Raw genomic sequence first — 27510 nt, 5'->3', positions numbered from 1 at the left:
TTGAATTTATTCATACCTTAGCTTCCCCCAGTCGTAGAGATTCAGGTCATGTTTTATTCTCTTGGCAGGTGATTCCTGCTGACCTCTTCCATGGGGCTGCTGGCACAGACCTTTCTGCCTGTTGCAAAGCCCATTGGAAGGGAAAAAAAAACATTCAGCACGTGCACTAGAGCTGTCATTTGTGAGAACTGCTATCTCTTCCACCATGATAAATTTATATATACAGTTCCTGTTGCTTGCCTGATCATAAAATTCCATTGGATGGTTTGTCAAAGAGGGGTTTTATGCTTTCGGACTCCTCTGTGTATAAACGGAGCTGTGATTTGCAGAGCTGCAAACACGACAAGATATTATTATTTTAAACATCGTGCAAAACTTTCTTGGAATTTATATTCATCTGTCTTGTAACCAGTCACTTCCATTTTATCTTCCTGTTGCCTGGAATGAACTAGGAATGGAAATATAATTTCCCAGGGGCCTTAAAAAATGTGGGGAGTATTAAATGCGGTTGAAATTAAGTGATTAATAATTTAGTTTTAAGCCATGAATCAACTTCATGTGATAGTGCAGACCATATGCAACCCTCAAAATATTAGTGGAAACAAAACATTCTGGAGTTTCAGGGGAATAAAACACTCTAAAGAGGAAGCTGTTGAACCTAATTAAACCTCAGCCTTCTGTTACCCAAATCATGCTTCCTTTTTGCACCAAACTTGCTCTGATCTGCTTGCTGGAGAGATGTCATCTTGCTTGACACTTGACAGGCAGCTTGCTGTGCATCAGAGCCAGAGAGGGAAGAGGAGCTTAAAGCAAAGAAGCTCATCGGACACCTTCCTTAAAAAAAAAAAAAAACAAAAACACAGTTTTAATGTTTTTTTTTTCTGACAGATGCAGAAAGCCTTAGCAACTAGGCCTTGTGCCATTTTCTCCCTGCTTCCTCCAGAGGTAATTATATTACTCCATCAATAGCGCTGTCAGAAATTGAGCACATAATTCAGCATTTAAATGAACAAGCAATGTAATATTTCCTGTCTCCCACCGGCGTGTTTTGCAGCTCACATTCTTCTCTGTCACTCGCTCACTCGTGATGTATGTCCTGGGTGCAATCCTTGAATGCTTTCTCTCCCCTGTGTTTCATTACAGATGTTGGCTCCGACTTGACACCTACTTTATTTGGAGCTTTATAGGACCAGCGACCTTGATAATTATGGTAAGAACTCCTAATTAACTACTCCATCTCTCAGGTCAAGAAATAAAATTTTTGCTGTCCCTTTACTCTTTATCTCTAATTTACACAGATTAATTTGAGAAAGGCATGTTCTTCTTTGACCCCACCTGGCACAAGCAATTAGGCCCTCATTACAAGAGGCTCTTGACGTTGCAAAATACTTGTTCAAAATGGGCCAGGGAGCTTTGGAGCAGGCACTTGCAGAGTTTGGTTTCTACCCTTGGACATTTAGAATTGTCAAACGTTATTTGGGTGCCCCTTACTGTCCCCCTCTTTTGAATTCCAGAGCAAAGTTTTGCATTGATGATGCAAAAAATGAAAACTGGGGCAGGGGGAGGACAGAATAAAGTCCAGACTGGAAGAGAGGTTTGATGGGGGTTTTTCCTTCCCAGGAGAAGTTGAAGCTTGTGTGACTTCACAGTTAAGCACATTGCCAGCGTATCAGCTAGCATAGCAACAAGGTAGACAACCCAACTTTAGAGGCAGCTGGAGTTTTCTCATACTTTAATCGCTACAATATGGCTTAAATAAACCATCCTTTGTTTTGAATAGACTACAGTTTGGCTAACACAGCAAACCAGGCACTCTCACTTCAATGCAGACATTGTCCCTTCTTCTCCTGCTTCTCCTGCAACTGGGGGCCTTTTCAGCAGCCTTCCACATCAGGAAGAGGGCTGAGCCACCAGCTACAGCTGGTGTTTTGTTTTGTTTTGTTTTGTTTTTTTCCCCTTAGCCAATTAATTAATAAAAGATATCTTCCTTTTTTGATTATGTCTGAAACATTGACCTGGGCTTTGGGGGAAACTTATTCCCAGGAACTGGCAGCCTTGTTAACACTGAGACATTGAAACACCATCTCATCTTTTGCAGAGCAAATCAAACTCTTTCTCCTTTTAGTTTTTCAACTTTACATGGTATAAGCATCTTCAGCAGTTGTGATTTCCCTGCCCATCTACCCATTACACCACATTTCAAAGATATATTCATAGAAAAAAGATGGTTTTTTGCTTCATTATAACAGGGCCAGCTAAACAAGATGCTTGGAATGACTTTTCATGACTGTCCGCCTCTCAGACACAGAAAAGCTGTTACAGCAAGTATTTTTAATTTTCCGTAACATCATTTGAGGCACTAAATTGATGTTGGAACCAGCCCTGTATCAATAATACACAGAGTGCCACAGCTTTAGTTACACTGTAGCATCACCGGTCCTGCAGCCTGCAGGCCAACTCACCTTACAAAGTACTTGGCAATTTTCTGTGATTCAGCCACTATAAAACTGTGGGTTTAGAGCTAATTTCCTACAGCAACTCATTCGTTACAGAGAATAAGCTGACTTTATCCCCATCGTGTTGTGCCATGTCACGTAACCCTTTTATTCTTCCTCCCCCCGCTGCAGCTTAACGTCATCTTCCTTGGGATCGCTCTCTATAAAATGTTTCACCATACTGCCATACTGAAACCTGAATCTGGATGTCTTGACAATATCAAGTAAGTGGTCTCTGCCTGTTCCTGACTTTTGCTCTTTATGCCCTTGTTTCTCTCTGAGGAGGGTACCAGCTCTGCCAGCAGGAGTGATCACCAGGGGCAATATGCTGGGTTGTGGCACTGCAGAGTGGTTTCTAATAGGTAGCAACAAGTGGCTGATGATGAAGCACTGCATTGTGATCTGACTGACAGCGATGGCATTTTCCATTCAATTCTGAATGAAGAAAGAGAAGTTACGTTTGCTGTTCTTGAAGCAGGTAGCCTCCTAGTCTCTCTACAAAAAAAGGAAATAGTGGCCAATAATTACTGCCTAATTATTGCGTTCTCTACAGGGATGGTGTTGAAGTTGTTGATCATTAGTATTTCTCTGTGCTCTGAGGGTGGCAGCCTTACTTCTTTCTGTTTGTTTTGGCCCCTGACAGAGTTAATGACCCAAATTCTCCCCAGAATCTGATTAGTTTCAGGCAAGTTACTTGAGGGTTTACCTGGGGATGCCCACATCAGAAAACATGCTTGCCAGCCAAAGCATATTTTGCCCTTGGACTTGGTTAACATCTGAGCCTGGGCATCTCACTGTCTAGCAAGTTGCTTCATTATATTGATAGAATATTAGTCTCTGTCAGTGCCTGTTTATTCAAGTACCTCTGGCTTTAATTACTTGCTTCAAAAATACAAGTGGGATTTCAGGTGCAGCGTGTGATAAGATAGGGAGCCTGCTAATTAATAAAACCATCTAATGAACTTCAGGATGAGAAAATTGTTGGGAGTCAGCACTTTACTGCCACCCAGCAAAGGAGGGCTGTTGTGCAACACGGCTGGAAGTTGATTCTCCCCCCTCTTCCATGGTGGGAGCAGAAGAAGAGGCATGAAGGGAGCTCATTAGGAGATGACTGAATTGCTCAGTTGCAAGGCAGTTCTCAGCAAGGTTATTGATCTTACCGCTGAGCTGCTCTCACAGATGCAGCTTTAATTTAAACTAGGTCAGTCCCCCCTTAAAACTTCCCCAGCAGGCAAGGCTTGCCATGCAGCTGGCATGCCATGACCTGGCACGGTCCTGTGGGTGAAGTTTAGTTTCTTAGGCACAGCTTCTTCTTCAAGGATCGGGAGGAAAGGGGACCAAAGCCAGTACAAATGCAGGAGACCCCAGTGAGCCTTGGGACCTGCAGGGCACTGGTTTGCCATGTCTGTCTCTGCCCAGGTTGCAGGCAGGCTGCTCTGCAGTGTGCCTCTGCTTCTATCGCAGTTGCTCCACTATAAGATGAAAACAGAGGAACTGTCCCTCCTGGATGTCCAGGACTGATCTCAGCATGGTACTCTTTCTTTTGGTCTTGGATGAGGCGTTAAAAGAATGGTACATTTAATAACACTTACTAATATGACTACTCGTCATGCATTAGTACTATGAGATTGCTCACTGAGAACAGTCTTGCCAAGGTTACCCACACAAAATCTGTCTAGAAAGCCTTGCAGTATGACATTTAAATTAAAAAGTGTGTGTGGGGGGAAAGCCCTTATAATTAAAGCAGAAATAATAATTGCATACTGAATAATCCTGTTTGTGCTAATCTCTAGTATCTTTGTTTAAAATGCCAGGAATTTATACAACCACTTACATCAGTTATAATGTCATTGTAAAATATTTTATAGGTTCTTTGGCAGATGAGTGTCTATTCCTGATTTGACTTCATTAAAACATTTTGAAAACACAAGCAATTAAAAAACTTCTAAGTATGTTGCTGATACCCTTCCAAACATATTGCTTCATTATAGATGATTTTTTATGCTTGAAAAAATAAGAGAAACTTAATATAACCTCAGGAAGACCCCAGGCTCACCCTAGGAGGTTTATTAAAACAAGGATTTCAGAAGGGACCTGACTCTAATTTCTGAATACCTAAGCAGGGCAAAGTTAAGTCTCTAAAACCAAGGCATTTGCAGTCTCAGTATTAGATACGCTTGAGTTAGGAGAAGGTGCAGATTTTTAACAGAGGAGGGAATTCAGCTTTGAGGGATTTTTCCTAGGAATGTGGTGGGCTTGCAGTCTCTGGAAAACCTTTAGGTAAGATCATAGTTGTCTTTTTGGTAAAATTGTAGTCTTCTTCTAGATAAGATCATGGTCTCCTTCCAAATTCATTGCCTTTAACTCGGTTCCAAAGTGTGAACGTGGTACAGCAGCTCTGGAATAAAAAGCCACAGGCCATTATTTTCCAGGTGATCAGAAAGACCCTTTCTGAGCTTGCCTCCATGGATCTATTCAGTTGGTGAAAAGTCATCCACATCTGTTTCTCAAGACACGCAGTGCCTTTGCTAGCTCTCAGAGTGGCCTTGCATCTTGTCTTATTGGTTTATATTTAGAAAAAAACAAACCAAACGAAGGTCCTGCACTGAAGGGCCCCTTGCTGCCATCTGTGTGTGACAGCTTTATGGCACATGGGGAGCTGAATGGGAGTTTGTTCTCCCAGTTAATTTCCTAGCACTGCTCTGTGTTAGGGCTGTGGTGAAGCTCTCGCAACATAAATCCTGAGCCTGTTCAACAACAGCAAAATACTTGATTCCCTATGGCAACATAAAAATAAAGGCCATAAAATATTTTAATAGGCTGTTAATAAGCGCCCCTGCAATCTGGTGCTTGCCTATGTCACTTTAAAGGTTAGAAATACATTATGAAGTATAGAAAATAGAGAGCCAAATAACTCCACTTAAATTAATGAACTTGATAAGGGATCAGATGTCACCTGGGATACCTTTAATTACTGCACCAACAGAAAAGCCATTAAGGGTAGTGCCTGCACCAGATGCTGTGTGGCTGAAAGATTTGTAGGCACTGTGCAAAGTTGTAAAAATAAACTTCCCTAACCTTTAGGAACAATCCCTGTATTATTGTGCCAGCATGGAGGAATCTGACATTCCTGTGGTGGAGCACAGGTTTACCCACAAGTTACCCAGCAAGAGAGCTGGTTAATTTTTTTACCCACATTCACTTTTCTGGCATAGCCCAGCACTTTCAAGAGGGAAGCAGGGTAGCCACATACGTGGGTCCTTCCCCTTGTGCCAAGAGCATCCTCCCTATATGGCAGGTTGGTACTGAGCTGATTTGGTCGGTTGTGCCCACTGAGGCAGCAAGGTTCATGCTCTAGTCTGCTTTTGAGTCATGTAGCCAGGAGATGTGAGCTCGTGTACGTGGGGTATGTTGTTCAGAGCTGCAAGAACTTCTGTGAGTGCCACTGATGCCAGGAGGACAGACTAGCTCCCTTTTCACAACAGGTATGATCACCAAAAGTAGCATGCTTTTACCTAAGACCTTTTGGAAAATCTTCAGCTTTACTTCTTCCTTCAATGTGTTTAAACAGACATTTTAAGGGTTTACCCAGAATAGGAGATCTCCTCTGGCTTTTAAAATTCTCTTTAGAATGAAGCAATGTAGACAAGAACACCAAAACGTCTCCCTCTTGGTTGGTGGTGGTTGTAGCTTCTGCCCATGACTCCCCAAATGTGGGGTAGGAGGGGATTTTCCTTCCCAGCCTTTTCCAGTGGTTGTGTCTGGGCACTCAAGGTCCACTGGTGCCATTGCTCTTTTATCTCAACACAGCTTGTTGGCAAACATAGGTGAACAGACATGAGCAACGAGGAGCATGGCTTAGTCTTTGATAGCTCTGCCCACATCACTTGTGTCTCACTCCTGGCCCATCTGAGAGCGTAAATGGGATGCAAAGTGTGCACAAAATTGCTCCTGAGCACAATCTGATTCCCTGTCAACAAATGTACCCAGGAAGGTGTTGTTTTGGAGGATCAACTCCCCCAGCTCTTATGAGCTTACAGGGAAGATGGGTCTTTCAAGCCAAGGACTACACAAGCTTTTTGGATTGCCAAAGCCTGCTGTGCTGCCTTGTTGTGACGTGGAGCCTATAGGCCTATCAGTGCTGTATTGATGCACCCCTGCTAGCAGATGGCTTCTCGTGAGGATGTGTTACCAGCTGGAATACTTCAGAGCAGCTGTGAGGCTGTTTTACTGGAGGTTATTGCTGTGTGGAATGATTTCTGGAGTTTAGCAGCTCAAAGTCTCTCCTTTGAGCTTTCCCATTGTGCCAAATAGATGTTAGATGTATGAAATGTCTCAGACTGTCATAGACAGGAATGCACTGAATCTTTTCTATATTCACATTCCTTTAGGAAGCCTTCTGTGACAAAGGAAGGACATGTGAATAGTCCAGCATGGGTCTTCAGTTTTCCATCCATCAGCTCCTTTCTGGGTGGTCAGGCATGTACTGTGGCTAGTTGTGGTCCTGGCACACAAGATTTTCATCCAACCCACACCAGATGCTGCAAGACGAGAAACCACCCAGGTGTTTCTGGATACTTAACTCCCATTCTCTGTGCAAAACAGAGGGTTTCAGATGAAGCCCTTCCCTAAGTGCCTTTGCATTGTGTGCCGGTACAGTGCTTGCTCTGCAGCCATTTAAGTACTGCTCATCTGAGTCATCGCTGCGTTAGTAAGGGGAAAAAAGAAGGCCTACACTGATACTAATCCAGATGTGCTTTTCACAATATCTTTCAAAATCTGAGGTCTTGTCTTTGCTGTGTACTGTTATTGTGCATAGTGTGGGGTGCATTGGTTACTGACCCAGAAAATTAGTAGAAAATTGGGTGGGGAGAGCAGTCATTTAGTTAACAAAAGGCAAGTCCTATAAGCAGATTAAAGGATTCGTCCATAGGGCAAAGCAGCCACTGTACCTGAAGTTGCAGAGGGCATCTCCAAACGGCTGGTGGAGGGAGAGTAAAATCTCCTCTCTCCTAGCAGAGACCAGAAGCTGTCCTTTCTCTTCCTTATGGATGGAACTTTTCCTTTGAAGTTGCTATGGGCACCCACCCCCTTTCCCCCCAGGACTGCCTAGCTGCCCTTGGGTTTGTTAGCATTTCCCCCAGCCAGACCAGACTTCCTGACATTCTTCTATGCTGCAGTATGTGGCAATAAGATTTTATTTTATTTACTTTGGAAGGCTGACATGTCGACCGTAGCTGCCAAGCACAGTTGTGGACCTGCTAGAAAGAAGGCAGGAGGCAAAGAGCTTTGTCAGCTCACTTCTCTTATTGTCTCATTTTATTGCATTATTGTTTTAGCCAGGGTATAGCTTGACTTGTGCCATAGGCTACTTGGTGGCTTTTTAGAAAGCACAACTCATGAGAACCTTTTCAAAGTGTTGGGCTGTAGTCATGGGTTTGTTGAAAAAGCTTATCCAGTGCAATAGAAACCTACCTGAAAGTCATAATGGAAATGTAATCTTCTTTCTTTCAGACAGGGAGACCCAGTCTTAGCTACAAGCTCCTTTTGTTGCTAAAGAGGCACTATTAATTAGGGGCCTTGAGATAGTTTAATCCTGGCATTAATCATGTAGTTTTGTTGCAGCTTTCTTCCCTCACATGGAAACGTGCTCCCATCCCAACTCCTGCAACAACAGAATAAATATTATATCAAAAACCTGAAATTCCCTTGGAAAAAAAAAAAAGTATTTATTCTGAACATGAAGGAATCTTTTTAGGTATGTGGCCAGATTCACAAGAACATGTGCTGAAATCCTATTAATGGGGATGATGAAGAAGAAATGCCCTACACTGCAGCCTTCAGAAATCCATCTCCAAATGACCAAAATGAGCCCCTCTCAGCTCACTGGCTGCCATAGGAGCTTCAGGTAGCCCAGAGCTAAAGGCACATAGCCCTGATTTGATGGATAAATGAATATGTTCTCCCAAGTTTCTCACTTGAAACAAAACTCACACCATACTCTTTGTTTTGTTTTTTTTTTTTCTTCCCCATGGGAGTCTCTTGCTCACAAGTTTACAGAAATAAATCTGAGAATATGCAACTTAAAAGCCAAAAGTAGGAGCTAAATGCAAATGCTCAACATTTATTATTACTATATAAAACCTTGCAAAGCCCAGTCTGGGCTCTTTTAGGGAATCTGGCCCAGGCTGGGGGAGGCAAAGGGTGAGGAGCATCAGGCACAAAACTGAGAAGGCCTTTTGAAGATACGCCTACTTTACAAACTATTACCATATCCTGCTCTCTGCATATGTTGTATGGGTGTAAGTTTTTATCTGCTCATTTTCTTGCTTCAACATATGTATTTTATTTAAAGAGACATGACTAATCCCACCCCCAGATTAGCCTGTTGTTTCAGTCCTGTGGATTTTCTTAAATCACGAAAAAATACTCAGAATTAGGTAGAAAATTGAAAACAAAGGTTAAATAGAACTTCCAAAAATCATCTGTGGGAATATTTAAATTCTATTCTTGATTTAACACAGTGCTATTGTACTGGCAGGAACAGAATTTTACCAGTCTAGCTTTATTTAGTCAGCTGATTGAAATGCAGAAAAAGTAAACAATCTGGGTTTGGTGCACTGAGAAATGAGTTAGACTTTTGCAAATGCAAGATTTCTTCTCCTTTGATAGTAAGACCTTGCATTACTGATGCAGAACAGTAATTTGAAGACAGTATCTTTTTACTAAAGGAATATTAATTTGTACTTTATTCTAACCGTTTTAGAAAGAAGTGAAAGTAGGAGACAATAAGGTTTATTTTTTTCCCCATCTTTTTCTATTGAGTTTTAAATTCATCTCTCTATTTCCAGATCTTTTTTTGTTTAATCATAAGATCATACAACTTGGAAACGGTTTGTGATGCCAAAGGGTCTGGAATTTGGTATTGCATTGGGTTCATCCAGGGAACTTGACTTGCAGAACAGCAGCCCTTTAATCCTTCATTCCTTTGGGGGTTGCTGTTGCTTGGGAGTGGATGGGGAGGTGTCCAGCTCTTGGGAGCATGCCCAGCATGGTGTCTAGGTGCAGAAGGCCCAATCCTGTATCTTCAGCATTCTCAGATCCTGATGAAGTAAGGGCTGAAGGTCTGTGGCAAGGTACAGACTCCTTTTTTGGAGCAGCAAGTGGGGAGAGGTTACATGCACCCACACAGCTTCAAGGAGGTGCGTACATTGGCATGAGTGGCGGAAAGGACAAGGTACAAAGGTTTTGAAACACAATGTAGTGAATACAAAGACTTACAGGAGCCACTGTGAACCTCTGCTAAATGTGACCCTGGATCCCCACTCCAGGAAAGGATAATCTGATCCCAGGGAACAGAAGGAGTCCTGAAACCAGTGTTTAGATCTGAATAAACTCAAATGAGAAACGAAGTGTGTGTTTTAACGGTGCTTGCGACATGCAGGCAGAACAATCTCTGTCAGAAGAAAATTTGACAGGAGTGTTTTTGCAAGGATGACCAAACCATCTGAGTACTTCTGAAAATGAGGAATATCTTTTTCTCTCCCTTGGAAATCCTCCCCCTGTGCAAAGTTTAGATGTTAGCTTCAGAGTACTGAGCTGAACATTAGAAACTACCTGCCTCACTTTTCTTGTACAGGAGCACAGGCTTTGTCTCATATGGTGCTGAGAGAGAATACTGTGCCCTCACAAGCCTGATGGTTGGCTTAGCATCTCCCTGGATCCTATGTAAGAAAATGGCATGCTTCCTGGTCCCCTAGGTAGCTAGGTCAGTGCTGGTCCTTTAGACCCTTCACATGTTTCTCTGCATGAACAAACTTTTAATAGGCATTCTAAACCAAACCCAGAAAAATCATTGGAGTTGGCACAAAATGAAGTATTTACAAGCTTCCTACCCAGACAAGATACAGCACATTTATATTTTAGCAGAGTGCAGAGTTTGTGAGCACCTCAGTGGCAGAAGTCCTGCCAATGCTCAAAAAACATCTGAGGTTGCACTTTTGTCTGGGTGCCTTTTTCACCCAGTGATGTTAACGGCAGCATCCGATGCTGTTGCAATTTGCTGCTGTCTGAGTTTTTTGCAGAAGGGTTTGGTTAGTATCAGACTGTTTTGGCTTTGGGTTTTGTGTGTTTATCTATGGTTTTTGTGCTGGCTGCGTTAATGTTGAATGGTGATTGCAAAGCACTAATCTTCTCACTGACAGGCGCCGTCCTTTACGAATTTAAAAAAAAAAAAAAATCAATCGGTGGTTATTGATTGGAGAGAGTGTCCTGGAAGATATTAAATACCTAAGGTCTTTCTGCGAACCTATAAATCATGATTATAGTTTTAATAGGCCATACATTTTAAGTATTTTGTCAGTATGTCCTGCTGGTGCTGTTTGGATTATACAAAGGTGTTCAAAGGCTTTGCTGAATCCGTATTGAGGGAAACAATCAGATATGTGGTTACATATCAGTGTGGTTTGAATAATCGTGCCATGCCTTTGCAAAGTTAGGAGGAAGGGAATCAACAGGATAAGCAATTCTAAGGGTAATTAATTACTTACAGAAAATGAGATGAGCTTAACAGAATTACTCTTACCAATTGCAATAATTAAAAACAAATCTCAGAAAGCAGGCCATGACTTCCTCAGATGACTTGGGAGGGAAAGGGATGATGCTCAGCCTTTGGGAGAAAAAAGCAAGTATAGGTTGCCCCAAATCCTGGGCTTGTGCATTGCATAGGACCAAGGAATGTTTGGCCTCATTTGTCTGGATAAAATTTTCAGAGCTAAAAGTGGAAGTTAGAAGAGGCTTTCAAGCTCTATAAAATTTCCCTTATGCCAGGAGGTAGGACCCTAACCTTTACAGATCTCCAAGGCATGTAAGGTGAGTGGTTTCTTCTGCAAATGAAGCTGTGACAGGACTATTGACTCCCAAAATGGTTATGGAGGTCTTCATGGCACTGGCCACCTCCTGTCAAAGATAGTGCAGGAGCCAGAAGAGGAGATTTAGAAATTATGTCTTGGAAAGTCATGTGATGAATGTCAGCAGCCTAAGGAAGGCAATTAGGAAGACATTTGGCATCATGCCATCAAGGTGGTAACTTTGTCACAAAATGTGAAGGCAAAATCCTTTAAGCACTCTTTTATTGCTTGCAATTGATTTTTCTTGCCATGAAGATGCTCTGTCACTAATTAGCAATGAACCTGTTTGCTTTATGAGGGGAGTGCTGGACTTTCCAACTCCTTCTTGTAGATTTTCAGCAGTTCGATAAATCAATCTTTTCTAATCCTTGAAATTAAAAAAAAAAAAAAAGTCCCTGCTACTATTGGCAGGCAGTGAAGAGACACAAAAGCATGCTCTATTTTGTGTCTCATGCTTGCCTGCAGGAAATGTCTAACTCTCTGCTTTATTTGTGCCTTATTAAAATGAATTCTATGAGTCTTTCTGAATGCTTCTGAGGGGGTACATCATTCATCTATTTGCATCTGGGTTTCAACACTCGTAACAGCTACTAGAAGTCTTGTGTGCTCACTTTGGCAGTTTTGCTTGCTAGCCAAACTGTTATTTTTTTGGCCCAAACACTGAGTCCATGTGCTTATTGAACCTTTTCCCGCTGCTGGAGAGATGTGAAAATACCTTGAATTGTCAAAAAAGTGAAAAATTCAAGTTAGGTAAAAAAACGTAAAGAGTTGAATAAATTGATAACATTTCAAGTTGATTAGGTATGTAGGGTTTCATTAAAGTCCCAATTTTACTCTAAATGTGGTTCAAAAAGTACACTTTGTTAAATATAAAAAAAAAAAAAAAACAAACACCTTTTTCTCAAAATGTAAGAAGATGAGACATTATTCCTTTAAAATGAGAGATGAGTAACTGCTTTTTGATAACAGGCTTTCTCTGTTCAGTAGCATTTTAGTACTAATCTGTGTGTGAAGGTAAATTCTTGCCTTCCTTTTCTTGCTGAATAAAAATTAGGGCTTTAGCAATCCAGAATATCGCTAATCTACAAATACAGAAGTGGTTCACACCATATAATATAAACTGCAGGCTGTCTGTGCTTCCTTATTGGTCTGTCAGTGTGTATTCTAGCAATTCAGTTGCCTTGTGTCAAAAAGGCATGTGTTAGAGTTGAAAAAAGATAGTCAGTGAGAGAGGGGCATCCAAGCTTAGGGTGCATTGGTTTTGAAATCCCTTAAGAATCTAAACAAGGATATAAGGAATTACTTTTTTTAAAAAAGTCGCTAAAATTATTGGTCTAGAAGTATCACAGGAATATAGAAGGTAATATGGACAATCCTTTCTCATCACTGAAGGAGAAAGTACTCTGGGAAATTGAAAGACATCTGACTTAAGATTTTGAAAGAGTTTTACATGATATGTAATTAACCTTAAGAAGTTTTTGCCTTGAGGTAAAGTCAGGGCTTTTAAGATTAGGAAATGAATTAGGTATTTATACAGATTGGTAGACCATCCACTATCCATCATTTGGACTGGGAAGAAACACAGTGGAGGTGAGGTAAGATTCTGTAAGTTAAAGAAATAACCACTAAAGATCAGCTTTTTAACTTCAGGTATTTGAAAGTGAAACCCTCATTTACGCCATCGTTCAGGTTTCCTTTTCAGCCAGTAGAGAAATTTTTTTCTTTAGGGAATGGCAAAGCCTGATCCACCTTAAACATCTTCTTGTAGGGGATAAATTGCTCTTTGGGGGTACTAGTCTTCCATTAACTTTGGAAGGACCAGAATCTCATAGTTTGAATTCAGTGGGCTATATCTCTTACTGCCAGGAACTGGAAGAATTTATCCAAATCTGGAGAAACCACTAGATCGAGCATCTCAAGCTGTTCTAGGCTAGGTTCTCCAGTGATTGCTGCTTTGACTGTTATTTGCTTGTACTGCTAGAGAGTATAATCTCAATTTTCCAGTTAGTGGCTCCATTTTCCTGTGAGCTAAGGCTCTTCCAAGGCTTTTTTTGTGATGGTTTTATGTATTGCAGACAATGATACAGTATTACTACAGCACAGATAGGTTTCACTGACTTTACCAGAGGAAAAAAAAAATAATGCAACAACAACAACAAAAAAAAAGCTTCTGGAGTAATTTTTGTCAGACCTGACTTGTTGCTAACACAAGAGTTAAGCTTCTTACAACACTTGAGTTGGTAAAATGAAAAGGAATGATCTGTATTTCAAGAAGAATATGAGAGACTTCTATCCTGTGAGCCCTATGCACAGAGATTTGAAGTGTTTGGGAGTTAGGCGTCTTTTAAAAATCTCACTCTTTGAGCACCTCCTTGCTTTGAGCAAGGGTCCCAGGCACATCTGGGTTGGAAATGGGTTACTAGCTGCTCATGTCTTTTTTTTAACAGTTTTCTCCTGAGCTGCTTTGAAACGTTAGTCTCAATCAAGCTAAAAGGCTATCCAAGTTTACCCATTTTGCATTTTTTCTGTACAAAGATGAAGCGGAGCCTTCAGCTACCTTAAAGAGAGGCTATTACAGATGACTGAAAAACTTTGCAAGGGTCTGGGTAGCCACAACAGAGTAAAAAATTTCCCTAATTCTCTCCATTTATAATCTATCACCAGCAACATTTCATCAGTAATATCTTTACCATAAAAACCTGAGTGCTTGTGAACACAGTAATATAAATTCATGCCCTGCTCTTGCCTGCATTGCTGGACTGGGAGCTCCAGACTCTCTCACATCTTCATTGAATTTAATTGCAGCACAGGGAAGCTGCAGGTCCTGTGGTACTAAGCATGCCACAGACACAACGGGAACCTGCCCTGATGATCTTGCAGGCTGACTCAGTTCCCTGCATCAAACCACCTACATACTCTACATTTGTTTCTTCTTTCCTTCCTGATCCGCTTTGTACTTTCCCCATGCATCGTTAGATACCACCTTTGAGTGCCCTGGGGTAGCTTGACTGTCCTCATGTGGCTAACAGATGTGGCAGAAGACCAAAGGCGAGCAGTTGTAAGGGTGGATCCCTGCAGGGGTGGCAGCCAGGGAAGCTGAAGGGCGTGGTTGGATGCTGGAGCAGAGCTGCAAAGGGGGCTTGGCTGGGGGCAGGGGGAGTTGGGCATGGAAGTAGGGAGGGCTACAGCCCAGGGATGCTGTGGGTGCAGAGCTGAGATAGCACTGCTTACCTGGCAGTGATTTGGGGAAGGCTACCTTGCCTCCTGTGGTATGTCCTCAACTTGTATCTTGCTGCTCAGGGTGGGGCTGGGGCAAGTATTATGAGCATGACCAGATCCAGTCCATTCGACGACTGTTCCCTCCCTTTCCTGAAAACCCCAGGGGACCATGCCAGGGCAAAGCTGGGACTGGCAGCATCACTGCTTCTAGCTCAGCCAGGGACAAGATAGGAAGAAAATGGGAATGTTTTGCACAATATACTGTGTGAAACCACCTTCCTCCCATGAGAACTAATCCTACTTCCTAATACTCAGATGGCCTCTCTGTGTCTTCAGGTGCATGTGAATTGTTCCTGTGTGGCTCAAGCCATTGTGAAGAAAAACCACAAAGCCTCATATTGGACATACTTGTGTTCCTCTCAGTCAGAAGTCACTGCTGAACATCATTCAACTTTAATACAGCTTCATTCTAACTCGGACTGAAGCAGGTCCCCTCCAAGCAGGGCATTTTGTTTAGCTGAGGGTAAAGCTTGACAGATTGCCAGTATTGACCAATGGAGGTCCCAGGAGGACGGGCTGGCCATGGCTGTGCTGGCAGAGGTAGTGAGATGAGCATACTGAGCCAGCCTTCGTCTCTGGCACCAACGGTAGCTGCTGCAAGGGACTGCAGGTTCCAAAGCTCCACTCCAGGGAGAAGAGGAAGCCTGGTTGTTGGCTTGCCTTCTCCACATATTGCACATCACCCACCATGCAGGCAGAGGTAGGCGCACAGCCTGTCACAGAAGATCAGGAAGACTCCCCTAGGAAAATGGCTGTCCCTCATCTAGTGTCCCTGCAGTGGCAGAAGCTCCTTTTGAACAGTCCACCTTGGCTTCTTTCTCACTACAGCAGGCTGCTTTGCACTTTTGCTTGACAGAGTCCTTTCTTTGTCCTTCCCTGTGAAATGAGAGTAAATAGGTCAATACTTTCTGTCACCTAGGGCTTTAGGAAATCCAAATGCCATTATCTCAAAAAAGATGATAATGATGCAGTCTGACTTATAAGTTAGCAAGCTGGGAGTTACACTTATGCAAAAGTAGATGGCAATAAAGAGGTTCCTGTAATACATTAACACACCACAGATGGAGAGTGCTGGAGGCACGGTGAAGTTTTGCCACCTTGAACACATGCAAGCCTCTTGCGGTAGCTACACCGGAGTTTCAAAACTCATCTTCTCCAGAGATATCCATGCTTTTTAAAAGAGATTTCAAAGTCGTTTGGCAGTTGCATGATCGGAGGCAGGAGGGATGGCTGCAGCTCGCTGCTAGTGCTGGTATTGCCAGCCAGGCTGGCTGGTGTCTACCAGGCACACCTGATCCTGGTCCACCTTCAGTGTTTGTGATGGCTGGTGGGAGAAGGGAGGGGGACTAGCAGTAAGCTATATTCTCTATGTCGTTATATTTCTAATGTTGGTGTTCTTGTCTTTATGTCTACGCATTCTTTAGCTATGAGGATAACAGACCCTTCATCAAGTAAGAATGACCTGAATGGCTGATAAATTTCATTTATCAGTGTGGTCTCATGAACCAGCTGTCAGATCAATATTGAAAAATCATTACAGCTTCTGTCATTCGCATTTGAGGCAGAAGAGCAAACTGTGCAGGAAAACGATCAGGCATACAGCTAATGTGCAGAGTAAACATTCTGCATCTGTATTGCCAACCAATTGCCACCATATTGGCTTTATATTCTTTGATTGGATGTAACTTGAATTCGAAGTGAACGTTCCCAAGTTAATCCTATGTAGTACAGACTTGTTATATCAATAGCAACCCTCTGGTCCACTGTGTTTTGTCACATAAATACAGAAGTAAATTTTCAGAAAGCTGCAGGGGTGGTAATCAACCATGATTCCCATTCTAGCTAATGGGAGCAGTACAAGCAAATCTGTTTGTGTATTGAAGACTGTCTCCTTTCCTTATGCATTGGAGTACCTAATTGTCCCTGATCGTAAATCTCTGATTTTCAATTGCATCAAAACATGGATGGTTTTATTTCTTTATTGCTTAAAATGGCACTACAGGAAAAGGAAAAAAAAAAGAAAGAAAGAAAGAAAAAGCAACAGCAAGTCTGTACAAAAAGAAACCAAAAACCACAAGCCACACCAAAAAAAAAGAAAAGCTAAGAAAGCCAAAAATGTCTAGAAATTACGTGCCTTAGGGCATCCATGCTTTTTCTCCTGCAACCAAAAAGTAATGTGCAGTAGCACAGAACAGAAGCAAATCAGCTTTGCAGTAGACTTTCAGTTTGTTCTTCTGGTGAAGAGTCCTTTGTGTTCATTCTTGCAGCATCCTTCCCATATTCTCTTTCATTGCTTGGTTGTTTTTTTTTCTTTTTTTTTCTTTCTTTTTTTTTTTTTTTTCTGTTACAGGAGCTATTCAAAGTAATCTCCACATCTTCTTTATCTCCAAGTCTTGTTTTCTGAAGCATAACACTGTAACATGTACAGTTTACACTGTTGAGAGTCTTCTAAACCCACAGATCACTGAAACTGGCATACTTTCCATCACTGAAACTAGCATATTTCCACTAAAAAAAGCTGTTTTGCTCCTGCACACCTCTACAGCCAAGGGCTTTTTTATTGAGTTCAAGAACTGGCTGTGCTTCAGAGCAGAATAGTTTTCTGATATCCTAGAAATAATTTTTTAAAGGCTTTGTAAATGCAGGAAGCTTTTAATCATGAGAGAGAAGAGAAATGGGAGGGGAAAAATGTTTTCCACTTCATTTTTGTTGTTCTTTTAAGGAAAAAAAAAAAGACTTGTATTTTTTAAATTGGCATGCAATTAAGATGATAACATGCTCTCACTGGTGGTGGAGTCTCAGGGAGAAAAATATACCAAGCAGCTAAAGCTTGTAAACTTTATCTAGTGGCTACCTTCCTGAAGGATTTTGAGAGTGCATTTTCAATTTGCATCATGCTAAATATTTATTAGCGGGATTGACTGGAAATGCTTCAAAGGAGCTGTTCTGGTCTGCTAGATACATAATAGTGATTTTTAAAGAACTGCCTTAATAAGAGGTTACCTTAGGGAACTCCTCTGGTCATGTGGTTAAATAATACATATTTTATAAACTTCAGTGGAAGACTTAACGCTGTATTTTCATTCTAATGCCTAAAGAAAAAACACAACAGAAAATACAAATACAGCACTGGTGTGCTTCTGTTTGTGACAAGCCCTGCAAAAAGGAAAAGAATTCAAGGCTGCAGCTACTATGGAGCCTCCACAGATGAGATTGACTGCCTGACCTCTGCAGGACTTTTCCCCTAAACTGCCCCTACTTCATCTTTCTCCCTGTTGCCCCATGTTCTGCTTAGCAGATGGGAGCTCAAATATGCCCAAACCCTGGCCAAGTTTCTGCAAGGCTGAAGTGGCTTAGAAATGTGGGCAGGTCATTGTTCCTGGGAGCCCTTCTGCAGCACCTCAGGCTGCTTTGGGGTGGACAAGGAAGCAGAGGTGCTGCCTGGTTGCAGGTTTGTCTGCTTTGGGGGATCAAAGGGTAAAAAGGTGAGGACGGGGTGCAAACACTGGGTATCACTACCTTAGTTTTTAAGATGTTACACCTAATAAATCCAGGGGAAGACAGAAGAAAATCAAGGCCTTGAGGGAAAGGGCAAAAAGATGCTAACGGTGCTGCTTGCTATGCACTTCCCACTGTGCTTCCCAGCTAGAAGCTGACTCCCTGCCCTGTGCAGCAGCAATTCCTTTAAAGCTGTAGGTAATTTAACATGTGGAAACTAAAGGTATAGCTAGGAGCAGGACACGGTTCCTGTCCTGCTTGTCACAACTTCATCTCATGTCCTGGTATTAGAAGATCAGTCTGAGAAGTTAATTTAACAGATGACTAAATGTTATTTAGCAGGGTAACATGGAATACTTCTCCTGCCATCCCAGCAGAGTTTCCAGTTTTCCTGAAAGTGTGCTGAAAAAAATAACACGCAACAGCCATCCCATGTCCCCACCTCTGTCTGTCCAAGCAGAAAGTTGCTGGGAGAAAACAAACAGAAATTGTAGGCTACCCATATTTGCTAGGATGACGTTTGGGCCAAGCAGTGGCTGCAGCCCTACTCCTGCTTCCCTCCTGAGGGTGGAGCAAGCGATAACCTGGTTTTGTAGCCAGTGCAAAGCAGGATTGCCCCTCCTTGTCTCTGAGCAGAAGTGTGGCAGCAGTTGCTGTTTGAGCAGGTGTGGTGTGGGAGTGCCTATACGTGTGTATATATATTTACCCTGGTGGCAGGGTGGAAGAAGTGTGGAGCAGCATCGCAGAGTGCCTTCTTGTGCGGAGCTGGCCTGGCCAGTGGCAAGGGCTTGCCCACCTGCTTGTCATTGTTTGTCTGGTTTACAGGCATGTGGGAGACCAGCTAAAATGCAGCAATACATGTGTCTTGGTGTTAAGCATAAAGAAGCTATCCAGCTGGCACTCCTGCCCCAGTGAAACCTGTGGACACCAAAAAAGTTATATTTAGAGCTGTTGTTTGGGTTGATTTATTTTCTTTTCCTGCCATTTGCAGAAATAGCATCCACATGTCATTTACATACACACTGCTTTTACATTAAAAAAAGAAAAAGAAAAGAAACAAAACATTGTGGTTGCAAATATGCTTTGGTTATGATAAATTTTCATGCTCATAACATTTCCATTTCTGTGTATTTCCTCAAGCTTAAAGATTTGTAAACTGCATCCAGCTTGAAGACAAAACACCCTACAACTCATTTTGATAAGCTGTTTTCTTTTTGCTAAAACCACAGGCAAAGTCTTCCTGCTTGTAGATGTGTGCTTTCTTTTGTAGATGAAAAATCAATCTTTTTCTTTGTGTTTTTTGTTTTTCCCAACAGGTCCTGGGTTATAGGTGCAATAGCCCTACTCTGCCTATTAGGACTGACCTGGGCATTTGGACTCATGTATATTAATGAAAGCACAGTCATCATGGCGTATCTCTTCACCATATTCAATTCTCTGCAGGGAATGTTTATATTCATTTTCCATTGTGTCCTCCAGAAAAAGGTAAGACAGACAGTTCCCGGCGGCAAAAGAGGTGGTAATGGGGTATTTTGTTGCCTAACAACCACAGCATAACATCATCTATGTGCCCTGAATTGATCTTACACAGATTTATCTCCGTGCACCTAATAAGAGTGGTATTTAGACTGGAAACGGGCAGGACGCAGGGGAATGAGGTCATAATGAAGATATGTGGCAGTGGCATTTCAGGGAAAAGGCAGCTGACAGTTTGCAGGGCTTTATGGAAGCAAACCTGTAGAAGGGCTTTGCCTGTAAAAGGGCTTTGCCTGCTGTGGGCCAGATTCCTCTTTCCCATAAGGCAGAGGGAGGTGGGAGTGACTCCTTGAGCATCGGGAGGGGTCCTTGCCTGGCCGAGTGCTCGGAGCAAAATGGAGCTTTATAACCTCATTGGCAGCCCTTGCAAGAAATCACCCCTTTCCATAGCAGCATATACAGATTGATAGTGTGTTACAGGGGCTGCTTCCCCCACCTTTTTAAGAACTGGAGGGCCTGTGCTCTGCAACAGTTCATTAGCAGGTGCCTGTGGAGGGATCCGCAGAGCTGTGTGAAAATGTCCTTCTTGAAACCAAAGGAAAACTTTTGGGATTCAGAGTTTTGTCTTGGTCACTTCAGCTTTGTGCATCTTAAAAAGATTAAAAGCTTTATCTAGATGCAAATGCCTGCTGATGATCCCGAAACTTTCAGTAACAAAATTTCCAGGCAAGATGGTGATAAGCAGTAGGAAGCATTAGTGTTGCTAGTTAAACCTGCAGGTGCCTCTTTGGCTAGGATTTTGAATTTCTGCACCATTCTCACCTCTGACCTCCAGTGCACCTCACAAAGGGTCAGTCTCTAAACTGGTATCCCAGCATGACACCGCAGCCTCCTGGGCTACCGGGATGCTCACTCAGCATGGGAGAACCATCCTCCTTTCTGTCTCAAGCCTGTATACACCCTCAAACCATCACTGATGACTGTGGGATTGTTCCTGATTTATGGCTGCTTAGAGGGAAGGAGGATGCAGCCCATACCTTGCTGTGGGATGGATGCATCTCTCTGACCCAAGAGCTGAGGGAGGAATTATTTGAGAAAAGAAAAAAAAAAAAAAAAAATCCTTTCCTTTTCTATCTATCATGGACTTGAAAATCAGCAAAAAGCTGCAGAGAGGAAAGCAGTAGGTGGCTAATTAAAGCAATTGAATTATTTTCTCTCAGCAAAGGATTGATTAGGCACTCGAGCATATTGGGCACTTGTGGTATTGTGTTTGTCTCAAGCGCTTGAGGAAGAGCCTAATGAAAAAGCTGTAATTTGCTATTTAAACAGTTGTTTCACAGAGTTTTGAAATGCTTGTAGATAGTCTGGAAAAATTTCACAGCAAGCCATGCACTCCAAGGAACCTCAGCCGGTCTTTTGGACATGCATGGGTTTTTTTGGGCCTTTTTTTTGTAAACAGGCAATATGACCTGCTTTTGGATTTTCAGTATGGTTTGCTCATTTTCAGTCTTGTCCCATCTGGTTTCTGGGTATTGCTGCCCATAAAAAGTCACACCTGAACCTTAGTCAAAGCTTAGATCCTGGCACAAGTCAGCATAGTTCTTTTGAAGCAAAGGAGCTAAAATGGGTTTACTCTAGGCAAAGAGTTGGCCCAGTTTGACTGTGATCCCCATTTAAAACATGACTGGCTTGCACAGCACTGTGGGAAAGCAGGGTCCAGCCACCCCTGTGCACTGGGAATATAATCTGACTATAATATCTAGGGGTGCTGGGCCTACAGTATGCTCAAGTTTCAATTTGACTGCAAGAAATAATTTTTTTAAAAAAATAAATCAATAGCTCTTACATGTATCTTTTTGAATTTTCCTTCTTAGTCCCCTGCCAGAAGCAATAACTTTTAGTACCTTGATGAGTCAATATGCCAGTTTATATCACATCTATAAGGATATTAATTTTCAGTCATAGTGTATCTGTAGTTTCTCCCATGCTCCTTTTATGTGCCTCAGAGGAAGCTACAACTGCCTGGTGTCAGCGAGCAGCTTTGCTGCACAAAGCAGTCCCTGCTGCCATCCTAAACAGCGAGCTCAGCTGCAGGGTATAATAGGCTTCTTCCCTGCATACTGCAACAGCCATCATTTTCATGAACCACTGAGGAGATACCAGAGGCCGTGTTGAAAATCAGAAGGTGGTGGGTTCAAGGAGGAGCTGCCCGTTAAACCCCCCTTCCTCTTTCCTTGGCTAGGTACGTAAAGAATATGGAAAATGCCTGCGCACGCATTGCTGTAGTGGGAAAAGTACAGAGAGCTCTATCGGCTCAGGAAAAACCTCGGGGTCACGAACACCTGGAAGATATTCCACAGGCTCACAGGTAACCCACAGTTCTTGTCCGTGCCCCCAGGGCCAGTACCCTTCGTGGCTATGCTGAGACAAAAGCTCCTCTCTTTTGGTACTGAGCTGCTTTAGGGCTCTCATGACTGCACCCACAGAGATTTCCCATCCTCCTGGACCTGATTTAGAACAGTGGCTTCCCTTGGGATGGGATGGCAACTGGTGCCTCTCCAAGAACCTTCTAAATAATTGTGATGAGAATAAAAAGTCCAGATTTGCCTTCCAGAGACATGTGAGCAATTATCACCTGAACTGTCCTGCCCACTCTCCATGGGAGTAAGGAGCTGGGGGCATTTTGCCAGTGACGCTACACGCCAGTCTGTGCTTTAATCACAAGCTGAAGATTGTCACTGCTATTGCAGGAACGTACAGGAATGATGCTGGAACAACCAAGCATTTTTCTTGCTAAAAAAAAAAAAAAACTACAAGAGCCTTTCTGTAGCCTTCACGGTGAAAGAGCTTGCTTTCTGTCATTCAGTGGTTTGATCAATTCCTTGCCACACTCAATTTACCTTAGTTTATAGACATCTTAGGAGAATCCATTGGGGTCAGCTTATCTTATTAAGTGACTGGATTCATTACGCTTTGGTCATCCAAAAATTCAGGTTTTATGTAGTTTGTGCACTTAGCAGTTTCGAAGCTAACTTGTATGTACAGATGCAGATTTAAGGATGAACAGTTCACATAAAATGAAGAAGCTTACTTCTTAATCAATAGAAGCTAAACACAAATTTATTCAGTATTACTAATGGAAGTAATTATACATGACAGTTCCAATATTAAATTATGAAGGGCATGCAGCAAGTAACAGTTTATAGCTTCCCAGGAAAGTCTAATTTGCAATTTATGTCTTGGAGCAAATTATTATTTATTTTCAGTGGTTTCCAAGATGTCATCCAATAGTTCCACTTTGGCATTTATGTAGGTCTGGATGTTATGCAAGGGCAAGTAACAGCAATAGAATATGGAGCCTCTCTCCAGTAGGCCCACAGTAATAAATAATGTCCAAAACTCACTATATCCAGCAACATTTGTGTGGCTAATTTGAAAGCCTTTGCTTTTACATAACTTAGCTACTGGGTAGGTGCCCTTAGGTCTGTGAAGAGTTGACTTTACTAGGCCCTTCCTCTTGGCAGTTTCAGCACAAGAAAACAAGCCCTTTTGAGGGTGATCTGAGTCTCCTGGCAGCAGTGCCCTCGTGGCAGGTGAGGTTTAAGCTACCAAGGAAAATTATTTTGCCTGCAGAAGCTTGTCCTTGGAATGATGGAAGTGCCTGGGACCTCCTGTAGGCAGGAGAAACCTCACAGAGATGATAGAGAGTGGATGGAGATCAATCTCAGTTGTTGAAGGCATTTGACTCCTAACTTTTGAATAAAGAAGTCCATGAGGAACAAAACTTGAAGATCTTTTTTTTTTTTTTTTCCTTCTCTGAAAAGCACTTAGGAAACAGACTAATTAATCCACAATGGATCGTTTTTTTTTTTTTTTTTTTTTGGTTTCTCTGAAAAGCACTTAGAAAACAAACTAATTAATCCACAATGGATCATGTCAGAGAAATATAATGGATTAAATGTCCAGGTGAAAAATAATTGCCCTAAAAGTGCATGGGCCTCGTGTCACATTGTGCTTCCATTTATGGAGGGATAATGCATGGACACGAGAGGCTGTTACTACATAGTTGATGAGTATACTAGCAGGTGGTTTTCAGCTGTGACCACATGAGTAAACCATGGAAGGTCTTGAGTAGCTAAGATCCCACCACAGGAAGCACTGAATTTTTAGGAATTAGGAAAAACATGGTCTGCCACAGTGGGATCCAGCCTTCCCAATCCCCCAGGCTTCCTAAAACCACTTTCACACAGTCATGGGATGCGCCCATCATACTCTGAGAGGGGAGGTGAGGAAGAGTATCACCTGAACACCTGGGTTCCCCAGACATCTTCACACAGGGATTGCAGCTGAACTGTTTGCAAGGTGAATGTTGGCTGATATTTTGAACTTTTGCAAGGTCTAGCAGAGGAGGTGCACGACAGTGGCATAAAAGCCACAGAAGTAGATACTCCACAGCATATCTGAGAAACGAAGCAGAAGGCAAACATGTTTGAACACTCTCTTGCCAGCAGAAGAAGCTATACCACAGATGGCAAAACCATCACAGCTTTTTCAGTATGAGAACAGGAGTTATTTATTTGTGGGGAATTTTTTTCACCCTGATATTTCCCAAGGTGAATAGTGGCTGTAGAAAACTTCTGTTCATTCAGGGACATGAAGACACAGGTCAAGTCTGTTATAGTTCACAAAATATAGGACACAAGCTATCTGAGATAGTACAGGAAGCATGACAGCTGTCTAGAAACAAGTCTCATCCTGAGCTAGACATGCCAATAGCCATCTTTAGTGAGGCAGAAAGAAGCCTATCTGCAGCTGCTAAAAATTCATTACCTACTGTGGTTCAATCCCTCTTCAGAGCCGGATTCGTAGGATGTGGAATGACACAGTTCGAAAGCAGTCCGAGTCTTCCTTTATTACTGGAGATATAAACAGTTCAGCTTCACTCAACAGAGGTAATTATAAACTATTTTTCATATCTCTAACTCTTGTGATGGCTTTAAGGAGTCTGAAACATGTTACCCCTCTACCCCCCGTCTCCCCTCCTCCTCAACTCAAATGGCATTGAACCCTATTTTCTTAGATAAAAAAATGTTACGATGATAACTGGGAGGAGGTTTGGTGGTGGTTGTTGCCGTTTTTTCCTTTTCTTTACTTTTACACATGCATTTTCAAGGATTGTCATTTCTGGAAGGAAGTTAGGAAAAGCAAAAGAGATGAATGAAATTAATTTGAGAAGAAATCTCCCCTTTCCCTCAGCAAACTGCTAGTGCCAGAAGCTGCTGAGGTGTCAGACCTCATTGCTGACAGTGCATATGGGCTGCTGCAGCACTGTATGGCCTGTGTTAAACGTCACAGGAGTCCTGATTGTCCTGGGTATGTAGCTATACTGTCATCTTTACAGAACCAAAAATGAACAGTAGATCATAAATGTTAGAAAAAAAAAAAAAACATGGAACAAAATTGTCTGCACTGATGTAATATTCCTAGTTTGAAGAACTGACTGATGTGAACTTTATAGATATCTGTGAAAGAAAGGCAATCAGAAATGTATATGCCAAACAAAATGTGGTGCCTGGCACAGGAGGAAATCCATTTTCGCTCTTTTTTAAAAAAAGAAGTCTTTTTCAGGGAGTTGCAGGGAAAAAATGGTAAGGGAATACCAGAAAGAGTCTCAGAGATTGATTCTCTCTCCTCCAGTACACCTATTTTATGGCTTAGCCTTGAGCAACCAGATCCAAAATTGTGTTTTGTTTATCTACCCAGTTGATGCTAGAATTAAAAGGGAGTAGAATTGAGATTACTGGACCCAGCTGTTCTCTTATGACAGCAAAAATCAAAAGTATTTCCAGTCCTGATAGCTGGACTGCAAAGCTCAACTGAGAATTGAGTTGGGACTTTGGTTCTTATTCAGTCATTATTCACCCAGAGTTCTCATTGATTTTAAGGTGAGTTTTGCCTGAGGTTAGGCTTGAAGGATTTTGACTGTGCTGTTAGTGAAACTGACTACTGGGTCCTGGGCAGCTAGAAGTATATGCCTCAGTGCTCTGAACATTTTATATCTGTATCAAAACAGTGCAAAGGGGAAGGCAGTGTAGTTAACATGGAGATGTACTTTTATCCTTCAACCCACTCTGATGGCTTTTGTGCCAGGATATTTTCACTTTGCACCAAAGACTCATTGATAAAGACAGCTATAAGGTGCCATTACTGCAAATGCCTGATTTATCCACATGCCTTCACATCTCTCTCTGTCTTGGCATCAAAGGCTGGAGAGCTACAGCCAGGCTTCTCTGGGGCTAATCCAGAGGAGGATTGGTTGTCGCACAGAGGTGACAGCAAGAACTGCTGTTTCCCTCAGCCATCCATCGCTCCATCTCGGTGGCAAGCCAAAATGTGTTATGGATGAAATGTTCACTCCTTCAGCTAGCATGGGAGCTGACTTCCTTCCCCTTGCAGCCAAGGCTACAAAGGGAAATGCTTTAGTAAACAGGATCTTCTGAGCTCGTCAGCAAAAGAAGGGCATCTCTCCTTTTTCAGTTTAGGCTTTTTTTCCCATGCAAAGCAAGGAGTATGACCATAAATTGGGAAAGCTATGAAGAGGTTTCAGATGGGTAATTTTCATCCCAGTGTGGCAAGAGCCTGTCTAGATGGGCCTGTTATTTAAAGGTCAGTTGGGAAATGAACTGCTGGGGGAGCCATCTTCAAAGTGGATTTCATCCAGCTATTTTCCTTGTATAACATCAGACGAAAGGAACCATACAAAGGGCCTGAATCTCTCCGCTGACTGCAGAAGCAGCCTGATAACTGTCTTGGAAGGGAAGTCTTTTAGATGGGACACTTAAGTGACTTGAACAAGCTGTACTATAATACAGAGGTGCCCCCCCCCCCTATTTCATGCAGGCAGGCACAATATTTGGTGTTGCTTTTTTTTTTTTTTCCCCTTTTCTGGTAGACAGAAGTGTCTGCAAAATAGAGATTAAAACAGTTCTCTGGGAGTTAGCATCTCCAAAGCAGCAGATGGTCAGTTCTGCTAAGAAAATACCCCTGACATCAACATTAATCCCAACTGTATGGAGCCCCAGATATTTCACACTTTATCTGATTTATTCCATCTGAAAAGAAATATTTGTGTTCTTAGGACCTTGCATAGAGTGTAAGTTGTTTCTTCAGTCTCTCCAGAGAGAGCTGCAACCTGAACAGACCAGTGGGGCAATGTGGTTTTCACAGTTCCTGTCTTCCTCTTAATATTTTAATATGTATCAATCTTTAAAGGAGCTGTTTCATTAATGTTTTATTTAGACGTGTACAATAAAGGCTCAGAGGAGTCAAGTATGAGCCTTGAATTGTATGGTTAGTAGCTTTCCCTGCCTGAGGTTGATACAATAGGTTTGCGCACCTGTTCAGAAGTCCCTCTCCAGCCCTCCAAGCCTAGACACCTTCTGCATGAAAGTATCTGTATTATCCCAGATTAAACATTCTTTGTGTGCTGGTGTTTTTCCCAGAGCCTTCAGACAGCAGCCCCCTTTCTAAAACAGGGTAAAAATGATCCTTTCTCCCTATAACTGCCCCATCCTCTGGGTCCTGGCCTAACTGCACTTCCCCATGTCCTGGGCCGGCACTGAGTTTTTGTGTTTTTGCTGTGGCAGCAGAAAGCAGTGAGACATCCTCCAACTGAGATACTTCCTCATTTAAGCCTTTTTATTTTCCCAGATGGCATTCACAGTACTCACAGTGCCCTGCCATTTGATAAAGTCCCGGGCAAGACTGCTCTAGCTATTCGTATTCCTGTATGATGACCAGAACCTCTGTGGATCACACCCTCTTATTTCTCCATGCAGCTCCTGGGCATCACT

The 27510-nt window shown here is 42.3% G+C and overlaps 1 protein-coding gene across 1 annotated transcript in view; it reads left to right on the top strand.

Moving 5' to 3' along the window:
• The window catches only part of LPHN3 (latrophilin 3), a gene marked incomplete at its 5' end in the record, with an annotated part of 170479 nt that overhangs the window by 122934 nt on the left and 20035 nt on the right, over positions 1-27510 (top strand). Inside the window, 6 exons of the mRNA XM_008935601.1 lie at positions 1144-1210; positions 2628-2719; positions 16108-16134; positions 19498-19666; positions 21900-22025; positions 24513-24609. Of these exons, the coding sequence (XP_008933849.1) occupies positions 1144-1210; positions 2628-2719; positions 16108-16134; positions 19498-19666; positions 21900-22025; positions 24513-24609 (578 nt within the window). The remainder of the gene's footprint in view (positions 1-1143; positions 1211-2627; positions 2720-16107; positions 16135-19497; positions 19667-21899; positions 22026-24512; positions 24610-27510) is intronic.

This window comes from Merops nubicus, unplaced genomic scaffold (genome assembly GCF_000691845.1).
Source record: "Merops nubicus isolate BGI_N331 unplaced genomic scaffold, ASM69184v1 scaffold1502, whole genome shotgun sequence".
In the NCBI taxonomy this organism is placed as follows: domain Eukaryota; kingdom Metazoa; phylum Chordata; class Aves; order Coraciiformes; family Meropidae; genus Merops; species Merops nubicus.
Note: the sequence above shows the minus strand (reverse complement) of the source record. Positions and strands in the feature narration are given on the sequence as shown.